The sequence below is a fragment of the Salmo salar genome, chromosome 28 (genome assembly GCF_965601325.2).
Source record: "Salmo salar chromosome 28, fSalSal1, whole genome shotgun sequence".
Taxonomy (NCBI): domain Eukaryota; kingdom Metazoa; phylum Chordata; class Actinopteri; order Salmoniformes; family Salmonidae; genus Salmo; species Salmo salar.
The window spans coordinates 15,833,649-15,850,341 of record NC_138318.1 but is presented as its reverse complement, the minus strand read 5'-3'; the positions used below and the strand labels follow the sequence as shown (position 1 = coordinate 15,850,341).

The following is a 16,693-nucleotide window of genomic DNA, read 5'->3' as shown; positions in this document are numbered from 1 at the left end:
TATATTTCTAGAGATCAGACTTTCTGACCTGAAGATTACTAACATCATGATTTGACCTTGTATTTTTCCCCGAGTTCCCATTTGTCTTGAAAGCACCCCAAAATCTAGAAAATGACATAGGTCAGTCAACTAATAAAACCTAATATAATGCAAGCCATTGTAGCATTTGAGTGCTGAAGGTGCCATGCAGATGATCAGGCTGTCTGCATTTTGTTGGGCATAGTGCGCAGTTTGACTGTTACTGATATTCCCTAGGGTTGTTCGGCATGCAAAATGATATGTAGATCACTGACTATCAACACCGTTATATGTTTAGTTTGACACTGAAGGAAAGGGTGCATGAGTTGTCGCAAAATATGTAGTATTTTTGTAAGGTAGGTGGGAAACTTATGTCAGCAAAACCTTTTAGTGAATCGTAACGCTTGAATACATTTTTCTGACTGATGCATGCTAAATTTGGATCGGTTGTGGGGTCCGTGGACCGACGCAGTACTCTCAAACATTTGCATTGGGGACCGATGTGTATTGGCGAATCGTTACAGCTCTAACGAGTGGACATGTTTCTAATGTTTGAGGCTATTGATGCCACAAATATATTGACACATCAAATACTACTAATGGATACATCTGGGTCTAAGGAGCTGCACTATGTAATGTTTGACTTTTAGTTGTTGTTTTGTTTAGGACCTATACAGGATGCAATTTAGGAAACTTGTTTTTCCAATGTTGGGTCTCAGTTGGGTCTCAGGGTTAAGGTGGACAGTGCAGGGTGGGATATTGCTGGGAAAACTTACCTCAATCCAGAGATGGAAGATGTCGCTGTCCTCCTAATTATCCTAAATTGAAGATTGAAATACTGCTAGTTTGTAATTAAACTGCCTTTTTCATCCTCATGCTAGGTAGCAGAAGCCACATATAACGTGGTGCTGAACAACAAAGGAGCCTGATTGTCTGACTATCCTTTGTTGCTCAACGCAACGTGTCATTCCAAAATAGCTGCCGTGGCTTCTGTTTAAATAAAAACTAGCAGTATTTCAATCTTCTTGATATATCATTTTGGGTAATAGGATAATTAGGAGGTCAGCGACATCTTTCATCTCCGGATGAGGTACGTTTTCTCAGCCATATCCCGCGCCGGCTCCACACTTCCCTCATTTAGGCAGCCGAGCGTTCCGACCTGAAAGTTTGTATTTACTGCCTGAATCTCAGGTCAGAACGATCTGGCTAGTATTGGCTCAAATATATTTTCTTTTTACCACTAGCACCCATTTTTGCATTGTTCAACCCTGAACGTAACTGAATCAGTTGTAACAAAAGGCATTGCTGTCCTCATCAAAACCAAATTCTCTATTTCAGTTCCACCTCTTCCTCTCCCTGCTCTGCGCCTCATGGTCCCACCACTGCGGCTGGTCTCAGCAGCCATCTGGCAAACGATCCAGCAGAGACGCGTGATGGATTATGGGATGCTGGAGGAGTTTGTTACCATGGTCACAGATGTGGTTCCAGAGCTTCTGAATGACAGTCAGAGGGCCCAACTTATTCTGGGTCTTCGAGCACGGGTGAGAGGGAGGGACGGAACTAGTGCTCATGTGGGGAAAGATGAGATGAACAGTTTTAGTCATGTCTTCCCTTCTACATTTTCTGACTGGTTTGGTCTGCTTTCAGCTGGTCCTGGAGTTGTGTCTCTCGAAGCCGTTCACAGACCTCCAGACCATTCAGCCACACCTGGACAGGATACAGACCCTTACACCCCTCTGGGGGACACAAGTGAGCTCCTCACGGGCAGAGAATCTGCTAATGTCTGTCAGTCATAAATATTTCTAATATGACTGATCCATTATGTCAAAAACATATGCAGCCTAAATGAAAAGCTATCATTTAGGATGTCCTGATTTTAAGGCAACATTTTATATTCTGTGTTTAAGGCGACTGATGCAGAGGTGGGATTATCTGAATCCAACTTCCTGGGGCTGGTTCAAACCCTTCTGAAAGACCCAAATGAGAGGGAACATTTCTTCCAGGTCAGTGGGTATGGAATAGTTGTGGGTCATTTCCATGTGACTGCTGTGTTTCCACAAATGAAAAATCTCAGGAGATTATTTAATAGATAGCTCATATTCCTTTACTCATGAGTAAAGATATCATCCTGACCAACCTGCCCTCTAAATACACCTCTGCTGTCTTCAACCAGGATCTCAGCGATCACTGAGGGTCCGCAGTCAAACGACCTTCCCTCATCACTGTCAAACGCTCCCTAAAACACTTCAGCGAGAAGGCCTTTCTAATCGACCTGGCCCGGGTATCCTGGAAGGATATTGACCTCATTCCATCAGTAGAGGATGCCTGGTTATTCTTTAAAAGTGCTTTCCTCACCATCTTAAATAAGCATGCCCCATTCAAAAAATGTAGAACTAAGAACAGATATAGCCCTTGGTTCACTCCAGACTTGACTGCTCTTGACCAGCACAAAAACATCCTGTGGCGTACTGCATTAGCTTCGAATAGCCTCCGCGATATGTAACTTTTCAGGGAAGTTAGGAACCAATATACACAGTCAGTTAGGAAAGCAAAGGCTAGCTTTTTCAAATGGAAATTTGCATCCTGTAGCACAAACTCCAAAAAGTTCTCAGACACTGTAAAGTCCATTGAGAATAAGAGCACCTCCTCCCAGCTGCCCACTGCACTGAGGCTAGGAAACACAGCCACCACTGATAAATCTACGATAATCGAGAATTTCAATAAGCATTTTTCTACGGCTGGCCATGCTTTCCCCCTGCCTCCCCCATTTCACCTACACCCAAATCCAGAAAGCTGATGTTCTGAAAGAGCTGCAAAATCTGTACCCCTATAAATCAGCTGGGCTAGACAATCTGGACCTTCTCTTTCTAAAAGTATCCGCCGCAATTGTTGCAACCCCTATTACTAGCCTGTTCAACCTCTTTTGTATCATCGGAGATCCCTAAAGATTGGAAAGCTGCCGCGGTCATCCCCCCTCTTCAAAGGGGGAGACTCTCTAGACCCAAATTGTTAGACCTATATCCATCCTGCCCTGCATTAAGTCTTTGAAAGACAAGTTAACAAACAGATCACTGACCATTTCGAATCCCACCGTACCTTCGCCGCTATGCAATCTGGTTACCGAACTGGTCATGGGTGCACCTTAACCACACTCAAGTCCTAAACGATATCATAACCGCCATCGACAAAAGACAATACTGTGCAGCCGTATTCATCGACCTGACCAAGGCTTTCGACTCTGTCAATCACTGCATTCTTATCGGCAGACTCAACAGCCTTGGTTTCTCAAATGACTGCCTCGCCTGGTTCACCAACTACTTCTCAGAGTTCAGTGTGTCAAATTGGAGGGCCTGTTGTCCGGACCTCTTGCAGTCTCTATGGGGGTGCCACAGGGTTCAATTCTCGGGCCGACTCTTTTCTCTGTATACATCAGTGATGTCGCTCTTACTGCTGGTGATTCTCTGAACTACCTCTACGCAGACGACACCATTCTGTATACTTCTGGCCCTTCTTTGGACACTGTGTTAACAAACCTCCAGACGAGCTTGAATGCCATACAACGCTCCTTCTGTAGCTTCCAACTGCTTTTAAATGCAAGTAAAACTAAATGCATGCTCTTCAACCGATCGCTACTCGCCCGTCTAGCATCACTACTCTGGACGGTTCTGACTTAGAATATGTGGACAACTACAAATACCTAGGTGTCTGGTTAAACTGCAAACTCTCCTTCTAGACACATTAAGCATCTCCAATCCAAAATTAAATCTAGAATTGACTTCCTATATCGCAACAAAGCATCTTTCACTCATGCTGCCAAACATACCCTCATAAAACTGACTATCCTACCGATCCTTGACTTTGGTGACGTCATTTACAAAATAGCCTCCAACTCTCTACTCAGACTATCCAATTTTCTATCACAGTGCCATCCGTTTCGTCACCAAAGCCCCATATACTACCCACCACTGCGACTTGTATGCTCTCGTTGGCTGGCCCTCGCTTCATATTCGTCGCCAAACCCTCTGGCTCCAGGTTATCTATAAGTCTTTGCACGGTAAAGCCCTGCCTTATCTCAGCTCACTGGTCACCATAGCAGCACACGCTCCAGCAGGTTTATTTCACTGGTCATCCCCAAAGCCAACTCCTTTGGCCGCCTTTCTTTCCAGTTCTCTGCTGCCAATGACTGGAACGAATTGCAAAAATCTCTGACGCTGGAGACTCATATCTCCCTCACTAACTTTAAGCATCAGCTGTCAGAGCAGCTTACCGATCATTGCACCTGTACACAGCCCATCTGCAAATAGCCCACCCAACTACCTCATCCCCATGTTATTTATTTTTTGCTCCTTTGCACCCCATTATCTCTACTTGCACATCTATCACTCGTGTTTAATTGCTAAATTGTAATTATTTCGCCACTATGGCCTATTATTGCCATACCTCCCTAATCTTACTACATTTGCACACACTGTATATATACTTTTCTATTGTGTTATTGACTGTACGTTTGTTTATCCCATGTGTAACTCTGTTGTTTTTTGTCGCACTGCGTTGCTTTATCTTGACCAGGTCACAATTGTAAATGATGAGAACTTAAATAAAGGTGAAATAATACACATTTTTAAAAACTATTTTTTAGGATGTTTTTCCTGTGGAATTTGGTCCCAGTTATGATGCAGCCATACAGAAACTCATGTGGCAATTCCTTTCGAGACTGGAGAAGCTACTTCCTGTGTCAAACTTCCAACAGGTACTAGTAGAAATACAATTACATAGAGGAACCATGGACTTGACACTTACGCAATTGTGAATTCTACCTGTATTACTTCAAACTCTGTATTCCTCATTGTGTCAGGTTGCCTTGCTGCTCAGCGACTCCCCCTCTCTTCTTGAGGAATGTGTTGAGTCAGTGTCTCACCCTCAGCAGCTGAAAACCCTGCTTCAGTACCACAGAGACCTCGGCCAGCTGGACAACCATGGTAGGCAATTTCACAGGACCCGTGTATATGTTGGCTTTTCTTCTGTAGGGACAAAAACATTTTCACTATACAAAGTTTATTTCATTTATCCTCTTCCCTTTCTAGATACTCTGTCTTCTTCCGATGGGGACTGCATTCTCTCAGCTCTCTGTCTCCCTCCAGTAGAAAGGGTGGTGATTGCAACCGAACAGACAGATTCAGAAACGCACGTATCATCCTTGAATGTCTTTATTGATACATTCACCAAAGAGTTGGAGGTGGACTCTGCAACACTGGTAAAGTTCACAGAGATGGAACCCGGGACAAGTATGGATGTAATAGAAGAGGAGAGGGTGGAATGTAAGAGAAAGGAAAAAGCATCCTCAGTTATTAATGATGAGGAAGAGGATAATTCAGAGTTTGCTGAGACTGAAGAGTTAGAACCAGTGTATGAAACGGTGTTGGTTTTAGGGGAAGATGGGAAGATGGCGCCGTTAGTCAAAACCAATAAACTCAAAGGGCTCAAAAGAGACAGTAATGAGGCCAGTGGCATGCCTGATGGAGAAAAACACCGAACACCTAGCCCTCCACAAATGAAAAGCATAGACGTATCTGATACGATCATATCCTCCATGCTTCACAAGCCCTCAGTGGAGCTACAAAGGATTGACACCGCTAACCTGACATTGCCCTTAAAACCAGTGAGAAGAAACAGGGGGCGCAAGATGAAGACATTGCTAGCACGAGAATTGAAGCAAACCAAAACTGAATTTTCAGAACAGAAAAAACGTGCCTGCAAGAGAGTTAAAACACCCCAAAACCCCAATATGTGCACAGTGTGTGGACGTGTCTTATCCCGCTTTTCAGACATGAAAAAGCACATGCAAACCCATAAGAACGGTCGCACCTATCAGTGTCGCAATTGTCAGAAGACTTTCAAGCACTTGTACACTTTGCAAACTCACAGAAAGTCATGTCTGTTTGGAACTGGGCAACAAGAGGAGGTTCCCTGTGGAGAGGGCACTAGTGCTCCGTTTACTATGTGTGAGGCAGAATTCGCACAATCCTCAATAGACCGTAGAACGTGCAAGGTGTGCGGCAAGATTGTGCATCGCATTGGATACTTGAGTACCCACATGAAGATTCACTCTGCGAATCGTCACTATTCACTCGGAGAAGAGAAAGCAGTCCAGAAAGCGTCACCTGAGGGAGAAGACACAGAGCCGTCCAGTGGTGTTACTCTTGAGGCAACACTTGAGGACAGTGACTCATCCTCCACCGGTACTCCCCAGGACCCATCTTACGACCCAGAACTCAGCCAGATCAAAATACCAAAGTGCTCCAGCACAGCAAAGAAGTCAAACCGAAAAACCTTCCAAAAACCAAAACATATGTGCCGTATTTGTGGTAAATACGTGACTGCTGGAGCCTTTGAGTATCACATGAGAACTCACTCAGGTGAGCGCCCTTTCTCCTGCCCTCATCCTCAGTGTGGGATGAAGTTCATACACAGCGGAGGTTTGAGGGTCCATCTCAGACGCTATTGCAAGGTTCGGACAGTTGACGCTGCTGAGCTCGACAGCTTCAACATACGTTTTGAGTGTGACAAATGTGAGAAGACATTCACGATCCAATCAAAACTGAGGAAACACAAACTTATCCACGGCCCGCTCTACTGCACAGGGTGCAGGAAGGTATTGCCTGACTTAGAAACTTTAACCAGACACAAGCTTTGGCACAGGCCCGTTCAGTGCAGCATGTGTGAGGAGAGCTTCATGCTCACAAACCTCAGAACACACTATCTGGATGTCCATAAGTTCAGCGGACCGTTCGTCTGCACCCACTGTCCGAAAAGCTACAAGAAGTTCCATTCCCTCATCAAACACGAGATGGTTCATACCGGGAACCTCCCCTTACAGTGCTCCCAGTGTCCAAAGAGATTCATCTACAATTATGACCTAGTCGAACACGAGAAAAGGCACTCTGACGACAGGCCTTGTCTCTGCTGGGAGTGTGGCAAGGCCTTCTGTACCAACATTGACCTGAAACAACACATGCAGAATAGCCATGGTGAAAAATCCACAGAGTGTCGTTTCCCGTGTCGCCATTGTGGGAAACCCTTCAGGCTTAGTAATTCCCGTGCGAACCACGAGAAGACTAAGCATGGCGGGGTGCGTTACCCGTGTACGTACTGTGGCAAGCAGTTTGTTTGTGCAAATGCATTGAAAAGGCATGATCTGATTCACACGGGGGAGAGACCTTTTAAATGCAATCATAAGAGTTGTGATAAGGCTTTTAGGTCGAGAGCTGAACTGAGGATACACATGAGATACCATACTGGAGAGCGGCCGTTCAAGTGCAACGTCTGTGGAAAGGGCTTTGTTCAAGCCAATTATCTCACTACACACTACCGGACTCATACAGGGGAAAAGCCGTATTCATGTTCCCTCTGTGACAAAAGCTTTAACTACCATGACTCCCTGAAGAGACACATGTCTACACACTCAAACGAGAAGCCTTATAAATGCTTGGACTGTGGAAAAGCTTTCGAACGTAAAACTCTGTTGAATGTACATAAAAGATCATGTACATCATTATTGAAATGTTAATCCCTCTTGTGCTTTAATGTGATAAGATTGTGGCCTGAGTGCATTTCCCACTTTATTTTTGTAATTTTTTGTTGTGGCCAGTCAATAAAATGTTTCCCATTTTCATATAACTACAAATGAGAGAAAAGTATAAGTGAAACGTAGAATAAAATACTTGGTTATGGCTTTGTGTATGAATAACACTGTTCTTTCAGTCCCTCTCCTTGTCTCAACCTGGTTACCCATTTCACATCAGCTACTGTTGCCGAAAGGCTGGCAAATGGCGATTTTTGAGTTGTTTCATCTTACCGTCCAAAAGGAATCTATGCAGCCGGCTCTACACCTATCCCCACGGACTGGTTCGTATGTAAAACATTCTCCATTCTGGCTGCAAAGGTGTAGATTTCCTTAACTCGATTTAATGGTGAAAATATGGAGACTTTCTTGATTAAACACCATTTTCCAAGACCATGCTAGAGTGGCTAAATGCTAGTCCCAGATGTTGTGTATCACATTCAGCCAATCAGGTTGCAGCACTCTGTTTACACAATGTCAGGAAATGGCATTAGCAGGTGGGAAATTGAGTTTCGTAATGAAAGTAGGCCTATATTCTATTTTTTCACCTTCTCGCCATTAGATCGAGTAAATGAGGAAATCCATACCTTTGCAGCCTGAATGGAGAATGTTTTATGTACAAACCAGTCCACGGGATATGAGTGTACTGGTTGCATAAATTCCCTTTGGATGATAAGTCGCTATAAAAATCGCTATCTGCCAGCCTTTGGGCTATAGATTGTTTTTGTGACGATGTTAGCTAAACCATGTGGGTGCTTCCATGGGGCAGAAGTCAACGTGTTGTGATTCTGGATGGCTAGATTCCTAGCAAGAATGACAAACTGCCATGTGGGGTATTGTAAGTGACTCGTTTCATCTTGTTATTGATACCATGTCTTGTTTTGACTGATTTCATATCAATGCTAAAATTAGCTAGCTAGCTAATCAACAATTGTAGTGATATGAGAGAAGTGCTTATTGTGCAAATGCTTTCAATAAACATTGGAGATGTAATCTACATTTCATGTCAACATTCTAAGCCAACCCTGTCTGTTTTGCCCCATATTGCGCACATCCCTGTCTAGGTCTGTAGTAATCACATTTATGGTGTCAAATCCAATTCAAAAGTTGAACATGCACAAAATGGCGTGTGAGCAAGATGAAACATCATTGCCTGACCATCGACAGAGAATAAATATGATCAAGCGAGCAGAGGTGTCCTGCGAGTGCGCAAGCCAGCTGAGAGTGCAAATTAAACTTGAGAGCTTGCAAGTGTGACTGAGCGAGCAGAACATTGTCACAGATCAACAACAAAAAAATGTTAAATTCCACCTAAAACAATGACATGAGCACTGTCCCAATTAATCTCTGCTCAACTCCTCACTACTCGCATCTCCTCAAAACTCTTTGGAGGGGGTCTGAGGCGAGGAACCTAGGGTCGTCTCCAATGGGGTTTTAGAAGGAAACGCAATGGTCAGTCCTTGTATCCATAGCTCTCTATGAATTTGAGTGGTTACATTTCTCCAGCCCCATCCCTCAGATCCAGTGAAGATCTCCAGGTTCTTCAAGTGGGGCATCCACATAATCTATAGAGGGCAGAACAATACAGGAGATGGAATTAGATTTAATATGGAGTTGAAATCCAAATTTAAGAGTCCTTGTACAATCCATAGATATTGGTCAAAAGGTCAACAAAAGGAGGGCACTGGAGTTTGAGGAAGGTGGAGCAATACATACAGTATGTACTGAGTTGTGTAAGGCCTAAGATGAGTTGGTGACTCACTGGTCCAAACTTGGTGTTCTCTGCCTCATTGGTGTTTTGGTCCAGGGCGATGAAGTAGAAGCCTGACTCCACCTGGTCAAACATTGTTCTCTCAACACAATGACTGGTCTCCTGAAAACAACTGGAGTGAGCGGGATGAAAACAAGATGTCAGGAAATGTCACAGACACTTCAATTGGAGTTGACATGTTTTAACATCTTAATGTTGCATTCAAGGTAACAGTCCAAGACTGCTATGGCTGTATCAAGAGGCAACTATGGATAATAATTTAGCCAAATAAATGATAACACGTGGGACTGGATTTAGCCGAGCTGTAGGGCAATTCCACGATAACAGATGCTGAAGCTCAGATTTTTTTTTCTTTAAAATCTGTCAAACAACCCCCCCCCCCCCCTCACCACCCCACTCCCCTGTATCTCTCACAGAAATACTTTCCATGATCTCTCTCTGCTCTGATACAAAGTAAAACAACAGAGGGAGAGGCTTTTGGCACGAATGCATCGGCCATCACCGGAGAGCGAGCTGCACATTGAGTCAGTGAAACAAAAGCATTTTTAGGATTATAATTTCCTCATTGTATCCTACAATACGTGTCGCCACACAGCAAAGGCTATTGATGGATTCAAGTCAAGGTCGTTTTTAATTGAGCTCAGATTCTGTGTCAAAGTAGCCTGTGAGGTACTGCACTGACACAAATGACAGACTGGTTGAAAAATGTATAATAAAAAGATTGTGGGAGCTCTACTGTTAGATTTCAGTGCACCCTTTAATATTATTGACCATAACCTGTTGTTGAGAAAACGTATACTACCGTTGAAAAGTTTGGGGTCACTGAGAAATGTCCTTGTTTTTGAAAGAAAATGTTAAAAAATGGTACATTAAAATAACATAAAATTGATCAGAAATACAGTGTAGACATTGTTAATGTTGTAAATGACTATTGTAGCTGGAAATGGCTGATTTTTGTAAATTTTTTTTAATGAAATATCTACGTAGGCGTACAGATGCCCATTATCAGCAACCATCACTCCTGTTTTCCAATGGCGTGTTGTTAGCTAATCCAAGTTTATCATTTTTAAAAGGCTAATTGATCATTAGAAAACCCTTTTGTAATTATGTTAGCACAGCTAAAAACTGTTGTACTGATTTTAAAGAAGCAATTCAACTGGCCTTTAGACTAGTTGAGTAACTGTAGCATCAGCATTTGGGGGTTCGATTACAGGCTCAAAATGGCCAGAAAGAAAGACCTTTCTTCTGAAACTCATCAATCTATTCTTGTTCTGAGAAATGAAGGCTATTCCATGTGAGAAATTGCCAAGAAACTGAAGATCTCGTACAACGCTGTGTACTACTCCCTTCAGAACAGCGCAAACTGTGTCTAACCAGAATAGAAAGAGGAGTGTCTAGTGTGAGGAACAGAAGCTTCACAAGTCCTCAACTGGCAGCTTCATTAAATAGTACCCGCAAAACACCAGTCTCAACGTCAACAGTTTAGAAGCGACTCTGAGATGCTGGCCTTCATCCCCGTCATTCACAGGAGAAAAAGATGGAGATATCAAGGACAAAGGTCAGGATGCCTTGTAAGGATCTGGCAGCGTGTGGATAATTTGCCTTTACCATTGGTCCTAATTGTCACACCCTGATCTGTTTCACCTGTCTTGTGCATGTCTCTTCCCCCCCACCAGGTGTCTCCCATTTGTTCCTGTTATTCCCTGTGTATTTATACCGGTGTCCTCTGTTGCCAGTTCGTTTTGTCAAGTCAACCAGCGTATTTTTCTGTGCTCCTGGTTTTCCCTAGTCTCTGTTTTTCTAGTCCTCCTGGTTCTGACCCTTTGCCTGTCCTGACACTGTACCCGCCTGCCTGACTATTCAGCCTGCCCTGATCTCGAGCCTGCCTGCCACCCTGTAACTTCTGGACTCTGACCTGGTTTATGAACTTCTGCCTGTCCTCAACTTGCCTCTTGCCCGCCCCTAGTTTTTCAATAAATAGCAGAGGCTCGAACCATCTGCCTCCGGTGTCTGCATCTGTCTCTTGCTCTGCGTCGTTATACTATTAGCCAACGTACAATAATTGGATAATAAAATAGACGAACTACAAGCACGTATATCCTACCAACGAGACATTAACTGTTGTATCTTATGTTTCACCGAGTCATGGCTGAACGATGACATGCATAACATACAGCTGGCGGGTTATACACTGTATCGGAAGGATAGAACAGTAGCCTCTGATAAGACAAGGAGTGTCGGTCTATGTATATTTGTAAACAACAGCTGGTGCACGATATCTAAAGAAGTCTTGAGGTTTTGCTCGCCTGAGGTAGAGTATCTCATGATAAGCTGTAGACCACACTATTTACCACGAGTTTTCATTTATATTCTTCGTAGCTGTCTATTTACCACCACAAATCGATGCTGCTATTAAGACCACACTCAATGACCTGTGTACGGCCGTAAGCAAACAGGAAAATGCTCATCCAGAGGCGTTTTACCTAATTTCTACCAGCATGTTAAATGTGCAACCAGAGGGGGTAAAAAAACTCGAAACCACCTTTACTCTACACACAGAGACGCATACAAAGCTCTCCCTCACCCTCCATTTTGGCAAATCTGACCATAATTCTATCCTCATTATTCCTGCTTACAAGCAAAAACTAAAGCAGGAAGCACTAGTGACTCGGTCAATAAAAAAGTGGTCAGATGAAGCTGATGCTAAGCTACAGGACTGTCTTGCTAGCACAGACTGGAATATGTTCCGGGATTCTTCCAATGGCATTGAGTACACCACATCAGTCACTGGCTTCATCAATAAGTGCATCGATGACATTGTCCCACAGTGACCGTACGTACATACCTCAACCAGAAGCCATGGATTACAGGCAACATCCGCACTGAGCTAAAGGCTAGAGCTGTCGCTTTCAAGGAGCGGGACTCTAACCTGGAGGCTTATAAGAAATCTCGCTATTCCCTCCGGCGAACCATCAAACAGGCAAAGCGTCAATACAGGACTAAGATCAAATTGTATTACACCGACTCTGACGCTCGTTGGATGTGACAGGGCTTGCAAACTATTATAGACCACAAATGGAAGCACAGCCGTGAGCTGCCTGGTGACCCGAGCCTACCAGACGAGCTAAATTACTTTTATGCTTGCTTTGAGGCAAGTAACACTGAAAAATGCATGAGTATCACCTGTTCCGGACGACTGTGTGGTCACGCTCTCCGCAGCCGATGTAAGACCTTCAAACAGGTCAACATTCACAAGGCCACAAGGCCAGACGGATTACTAGGACGTGTACTCTGAGCATGCGCTGGCCAACTGGCAAGTGTCTTCACTGACATTTTCAACCTCTCCTTGTCCCAGTCTGTAATACCAACATGTTTCAAACAGACCACCATAGTGTTCTTGGGCACAGGGACTAAGGTATCCTGCCTAAATGGCTACTGACCCGTAGCACTCACTTCTGTAGCCATGAAGTGCTTTGAAAGGCTGGTCATGGTCCACAGCAACACCATTATCCCAGAAACCCTAGACCCACTCCAATTTGCATACTGCCCCAACAGATCCACAGATGGTACAATCTCTATTGCACTCCACACTGCCCTTTCCCACCTGGACAAAAGGAACACCTAATGTGAGAATGCTATTCATTGACTACAACTCAGTGTTCGACACCATATTGCCCCCCCAAAGCTCATCACTAAGCTAAGGACCTTGGGACAAAACACCTCCCTCTGCAACTGGATCCTGGACTTCCTGATGGCCGCCCCGAGGTGGTAAAGTAGGTAACACATCCGCCATGCTAATCCTCAACACGAGGGCACCTCAGGGGTGCGTGCTCAGTCCCCTCCTGTACTCCCTGTTCACTCATGACTGCACGGCCAGGCATGACTCCAACACCATCATTAAATTTGCCGATGACACAACAGTGGTCAGCCTGATCATCGACAACGATGAAACAGCCTATAGGGAGGACCGAGAGCTGGCTGTGTGGTGCCAGGACAACAACCTCTCCCTCAATGTGATCAAGACAAAGGAGATGATTGTGGACTACAGGAAAAGGAGGGCCGAGCATGCCCCCATTATCATCGGTGGGGCTGTAGTGGAGCAGGTCGAGAGCTTCAAGTTCCTCATGGGCCCTCAGATCCTCAAAGTTCTACAGCTGCACCATCGAGAGCATCCTGACTGGATGCATCACTGCCTGGTATGGCAACTGCTTGGCCTCCGACCGCAAGGCACTACAGAGGGTAGTGCGTACGGCCGAGTACGTCAGTAGGGCCAAGCTTCCTGCCATCCAGGACCTCTATACCAGGCGGTGTCAGAGGAAGGCCCTAAAAATTGTCAAGACTCCAGCCACCCTAGTCATAGAAAATCACTGACCCCCCCTTTCCTGTCTGTTCTCACCCTCTTCTGCCACTCAGTCATGCTGGTCTTCAAAGTCCTCCTCCTTTACTAAACCCTGGCATCCTTGACTTCACTACAATGTTCTTAGTTAAACCAGAGACGGTATAGAAAACAAAACCACATTAGCTAGTTAGCCATTCTTTGTCAGCCATTGTTCACCTTTCACCGTACTCTTTCATCTCTCTGGTCAAAAATCTGGTTAGAGAGCAGTGAAGCTGTGATTGGTCCAAAAACCTAACCAATTGTGTTATAGTAGACTGCTACAGGCAATGTTCTTTGGCTAGAATTTAGCCCTATTATAAAATTAGAGTAAGCGGTTGCGAGAGCAAATGGATTTTGGAGACCAAATTGGTTAATTGGTGTGAGAGGGAGAAAAGACATCAGTGTGTGGACATGGAGTATTTAAATGTGCAGTCATTTCTGAGTCTTGACATGTAAGTATTTCTTTAGGCAAACAAAAATCTCTGCTTTCATTAATTTACTGCGTGTGGCAATGCAGTTCTGCTCACTCAAAGTCACACAGATTCTCTCCCTGTGCATTGGCTCCAACAATAAGTACCTTTTATCTTGTCTTGATTTAGCTGGAGGAAGTTATGAGCAATCCAAGTATTTAAATCACTAATACAGTCTTATTTATACGTGGAGATAAAATCCTCTGGTGACACAGAAATGTAAAGTTGTGTATTGTCTGTGTAGCAGTGAAAATCAATGTTGTGTTTTCTGATAGCGCTGCCAAGGGGTAACATATATAAACTGAACAGTACCGGATCCAAAATCTAACCTGTGATATGCATTTTGTTTGAGTTGTGTTCACCAAGGTTTACAAAATCTCAACTGGTTAAATATACTGCTCAAAAAAATAAAGGGAACACTTTACAACACAATGTAACTCCAAGTCAATCACACTTCTGTGAAATCAAACTGTCCACTTAGGAAGCAACACTGATTGACAATAAATTTCACATGCTGTTGTGCAAATGGAATAGACAACAGGTGGAAATTATAGGCAATTAGTAAGACACCCCCAATAAAGGAGTGGTTGTGCAGGTGGTGACCACAGACCACTTCTCAGTTCCTATGCTTCCTGGCTGATGTTTTGGTCACTTTTGAATGCTGGCGGTGCTTTCACTCTAGTGGTAGCATGAGACGGAGTCTACAACCCACACAAGTGGCTCAGGTAGTGCAGCTCATCCAGGATGGCACATCAATGCGAGCTGTGGCAAGAAGGTTTGCTGTGTCTGTCAGCGTAGTGTCCAGAGCATGGAGGCGATACCAGGAGACAGGCCAGTGCATCAGGAGACGTGGAGGAGGCCGTAGGAGGGCAACAACCCAGCAGCAGGACCGCTACCTCCGCCTTTGTGCAAGGAGGAGCAGGAGGAGCACTGCCAGAGCCCTGCAAAAGGACCTCCAGCAGGCCACAAATGTGCATGTGTCTGCTCAAACGGTCAGAAACAGACTCCATGAGGGTGGTATGAGGGCCCGACGTCCACAGGTGGGGGTTGTGCTTACAGCCCATCACCGTGCAGGACGTTTGGCATTTGCCAGAGATCACCAAGATTGGCAAATTCGCCACTGGCGCCCTGTGCTCTTCACAGATGAAAGCAGGTTCACACTGAGTACATGTGACAGACATGACAGAGTCTGGAGACGCCTTGGAGAACGTTCTGCTGCCTGCAACATCCTCCAGCATGACCGGTTTGGCGGTGGGTCAGTCATGGTGTGGGGTGGCATTTCTTTGGGGGGCCGCACAGCCCTCCATGTGCTCGCCAGAGATAGCCTGACTGCCATTAGGTACCGAGATGAGATCCTCAGACCCCCTGTGAGACCATATGCTGGTGCGGTTGGCCCTGGGTTCCTCCTAATGCAAGACAATGCTAGACCTCATGTGGCTGGAGTGTGTCAGCAGTTCCTGCAAGAGGAAGGCATTGATGCTATGGACTGGCCCACCCGTTCCCCAGACCTGAATCCAATTGAGCTCATCTGGGATATCATGTCTTGCTCCATCCACCAACGCCACATTGCACCTCAGACTGTCCAGGAGTTGGCGGATGCTTTAGTCCAGGTCTGGGAAGAGATCCCTCAGGAGACCATCCGCCACCTCATCAGGAGCATGCCCAGGCGTTGTAGGGAGGTCATACAGGCACGTGGAGGCCGCACACACTACTGAGCCTCATTTTGACTTGTTTTAAGGACATTACATCAAAATTGGATCAGCCTGTAGTGTGGTTTTCCACTTTAATTTTGAGTGTGACTCCAAATCCAGACCTCCATGGGTTGATAAATAGGATTTCCATTGATTATTTTTGTGTGATTTTGTTGTCAGCACATTCAACTATGTAAAGAAAAAAGTATTTAATAAGATTATTTCATTCATTCAGATCTAGGATGTGTTATTTTAGTGTTCCCTTTATTTTTTTGAGCAGTGTAGTTCCTAAACCAATTTAGAACTGGACTGGAGAGGCCACCTCTCCAATCTGTCCAGAAGGACATCATGGTCAACGGTGTCGAATACAGCACTTAAAGACGAGTACAAGGACAGAGAGCTGTTTGGCATCTGCATTGGCTCTAAAATCATTTACCACATTTTGTTGTTTACCACTCATAGTCAGGGGTGCAACTTTGGTTTTAGAAGTGGGGGGGCATACATTATTATATATTTTTATTCCATCAGATAAACACTCCAAACAGCCTACCTGACCACTTGGAGGCGTCCGCATGGTCCTAAAGCACATCGGTGGCCTCGTTTTGTTTCACATTCAAATGATACAACTGGGGGGAACAAAAATGCAATTTCATTATGTGGGGGGGACATGTTCCCAGTGAAAGTTGCACCCCTACTCATAGTAATATATTCAGTGCGATTAAAAAGGTCTGGTTATCATAACAT

At 44.6% G+C, this 16,693-nt stretch overlaps 1 protein-coding gene across 1 annotated transcript in view; it reads left to right on the top strand.

Moving 5' to 3' along the window:
• The window catches only part of LOC106589515 (uncharacterized), a 29,043-nt gene extending 20,381 nt beyond the window's left edge, over positions 1-8,662 (top strand). Inside the window, exons 2-7 of the mRNA XM_014179598.3 lie at positions 1,357-1,559; positions 1,666-1,767; positions 1,926-2,021; positions 4,658-4,768; positions 4,874-4,997; positions 5,103-8,662. Of these exons, the coding sequence (XP_014035073.1) occupies positions 1,357-1,559; positions 1,666-1,767; positions 1,926-2,021; positions 4,658-4,768; positions 4,874-4,997; positions 5,103-7,585 (3,119 nt within the window). The 3' untranslated portion in view covers positions 7,586-8,662. The remainder of the gene's footprint in view (positions 1-1,356; positions 1,560-1,665; positions 1,768-1,925; positions 2,022-4,657; positions 4,769-4,873; positions 4,998-5,102) is intronic.
• Positions 8,663-16,693: the final 8,031 nt, after the last annotated feature.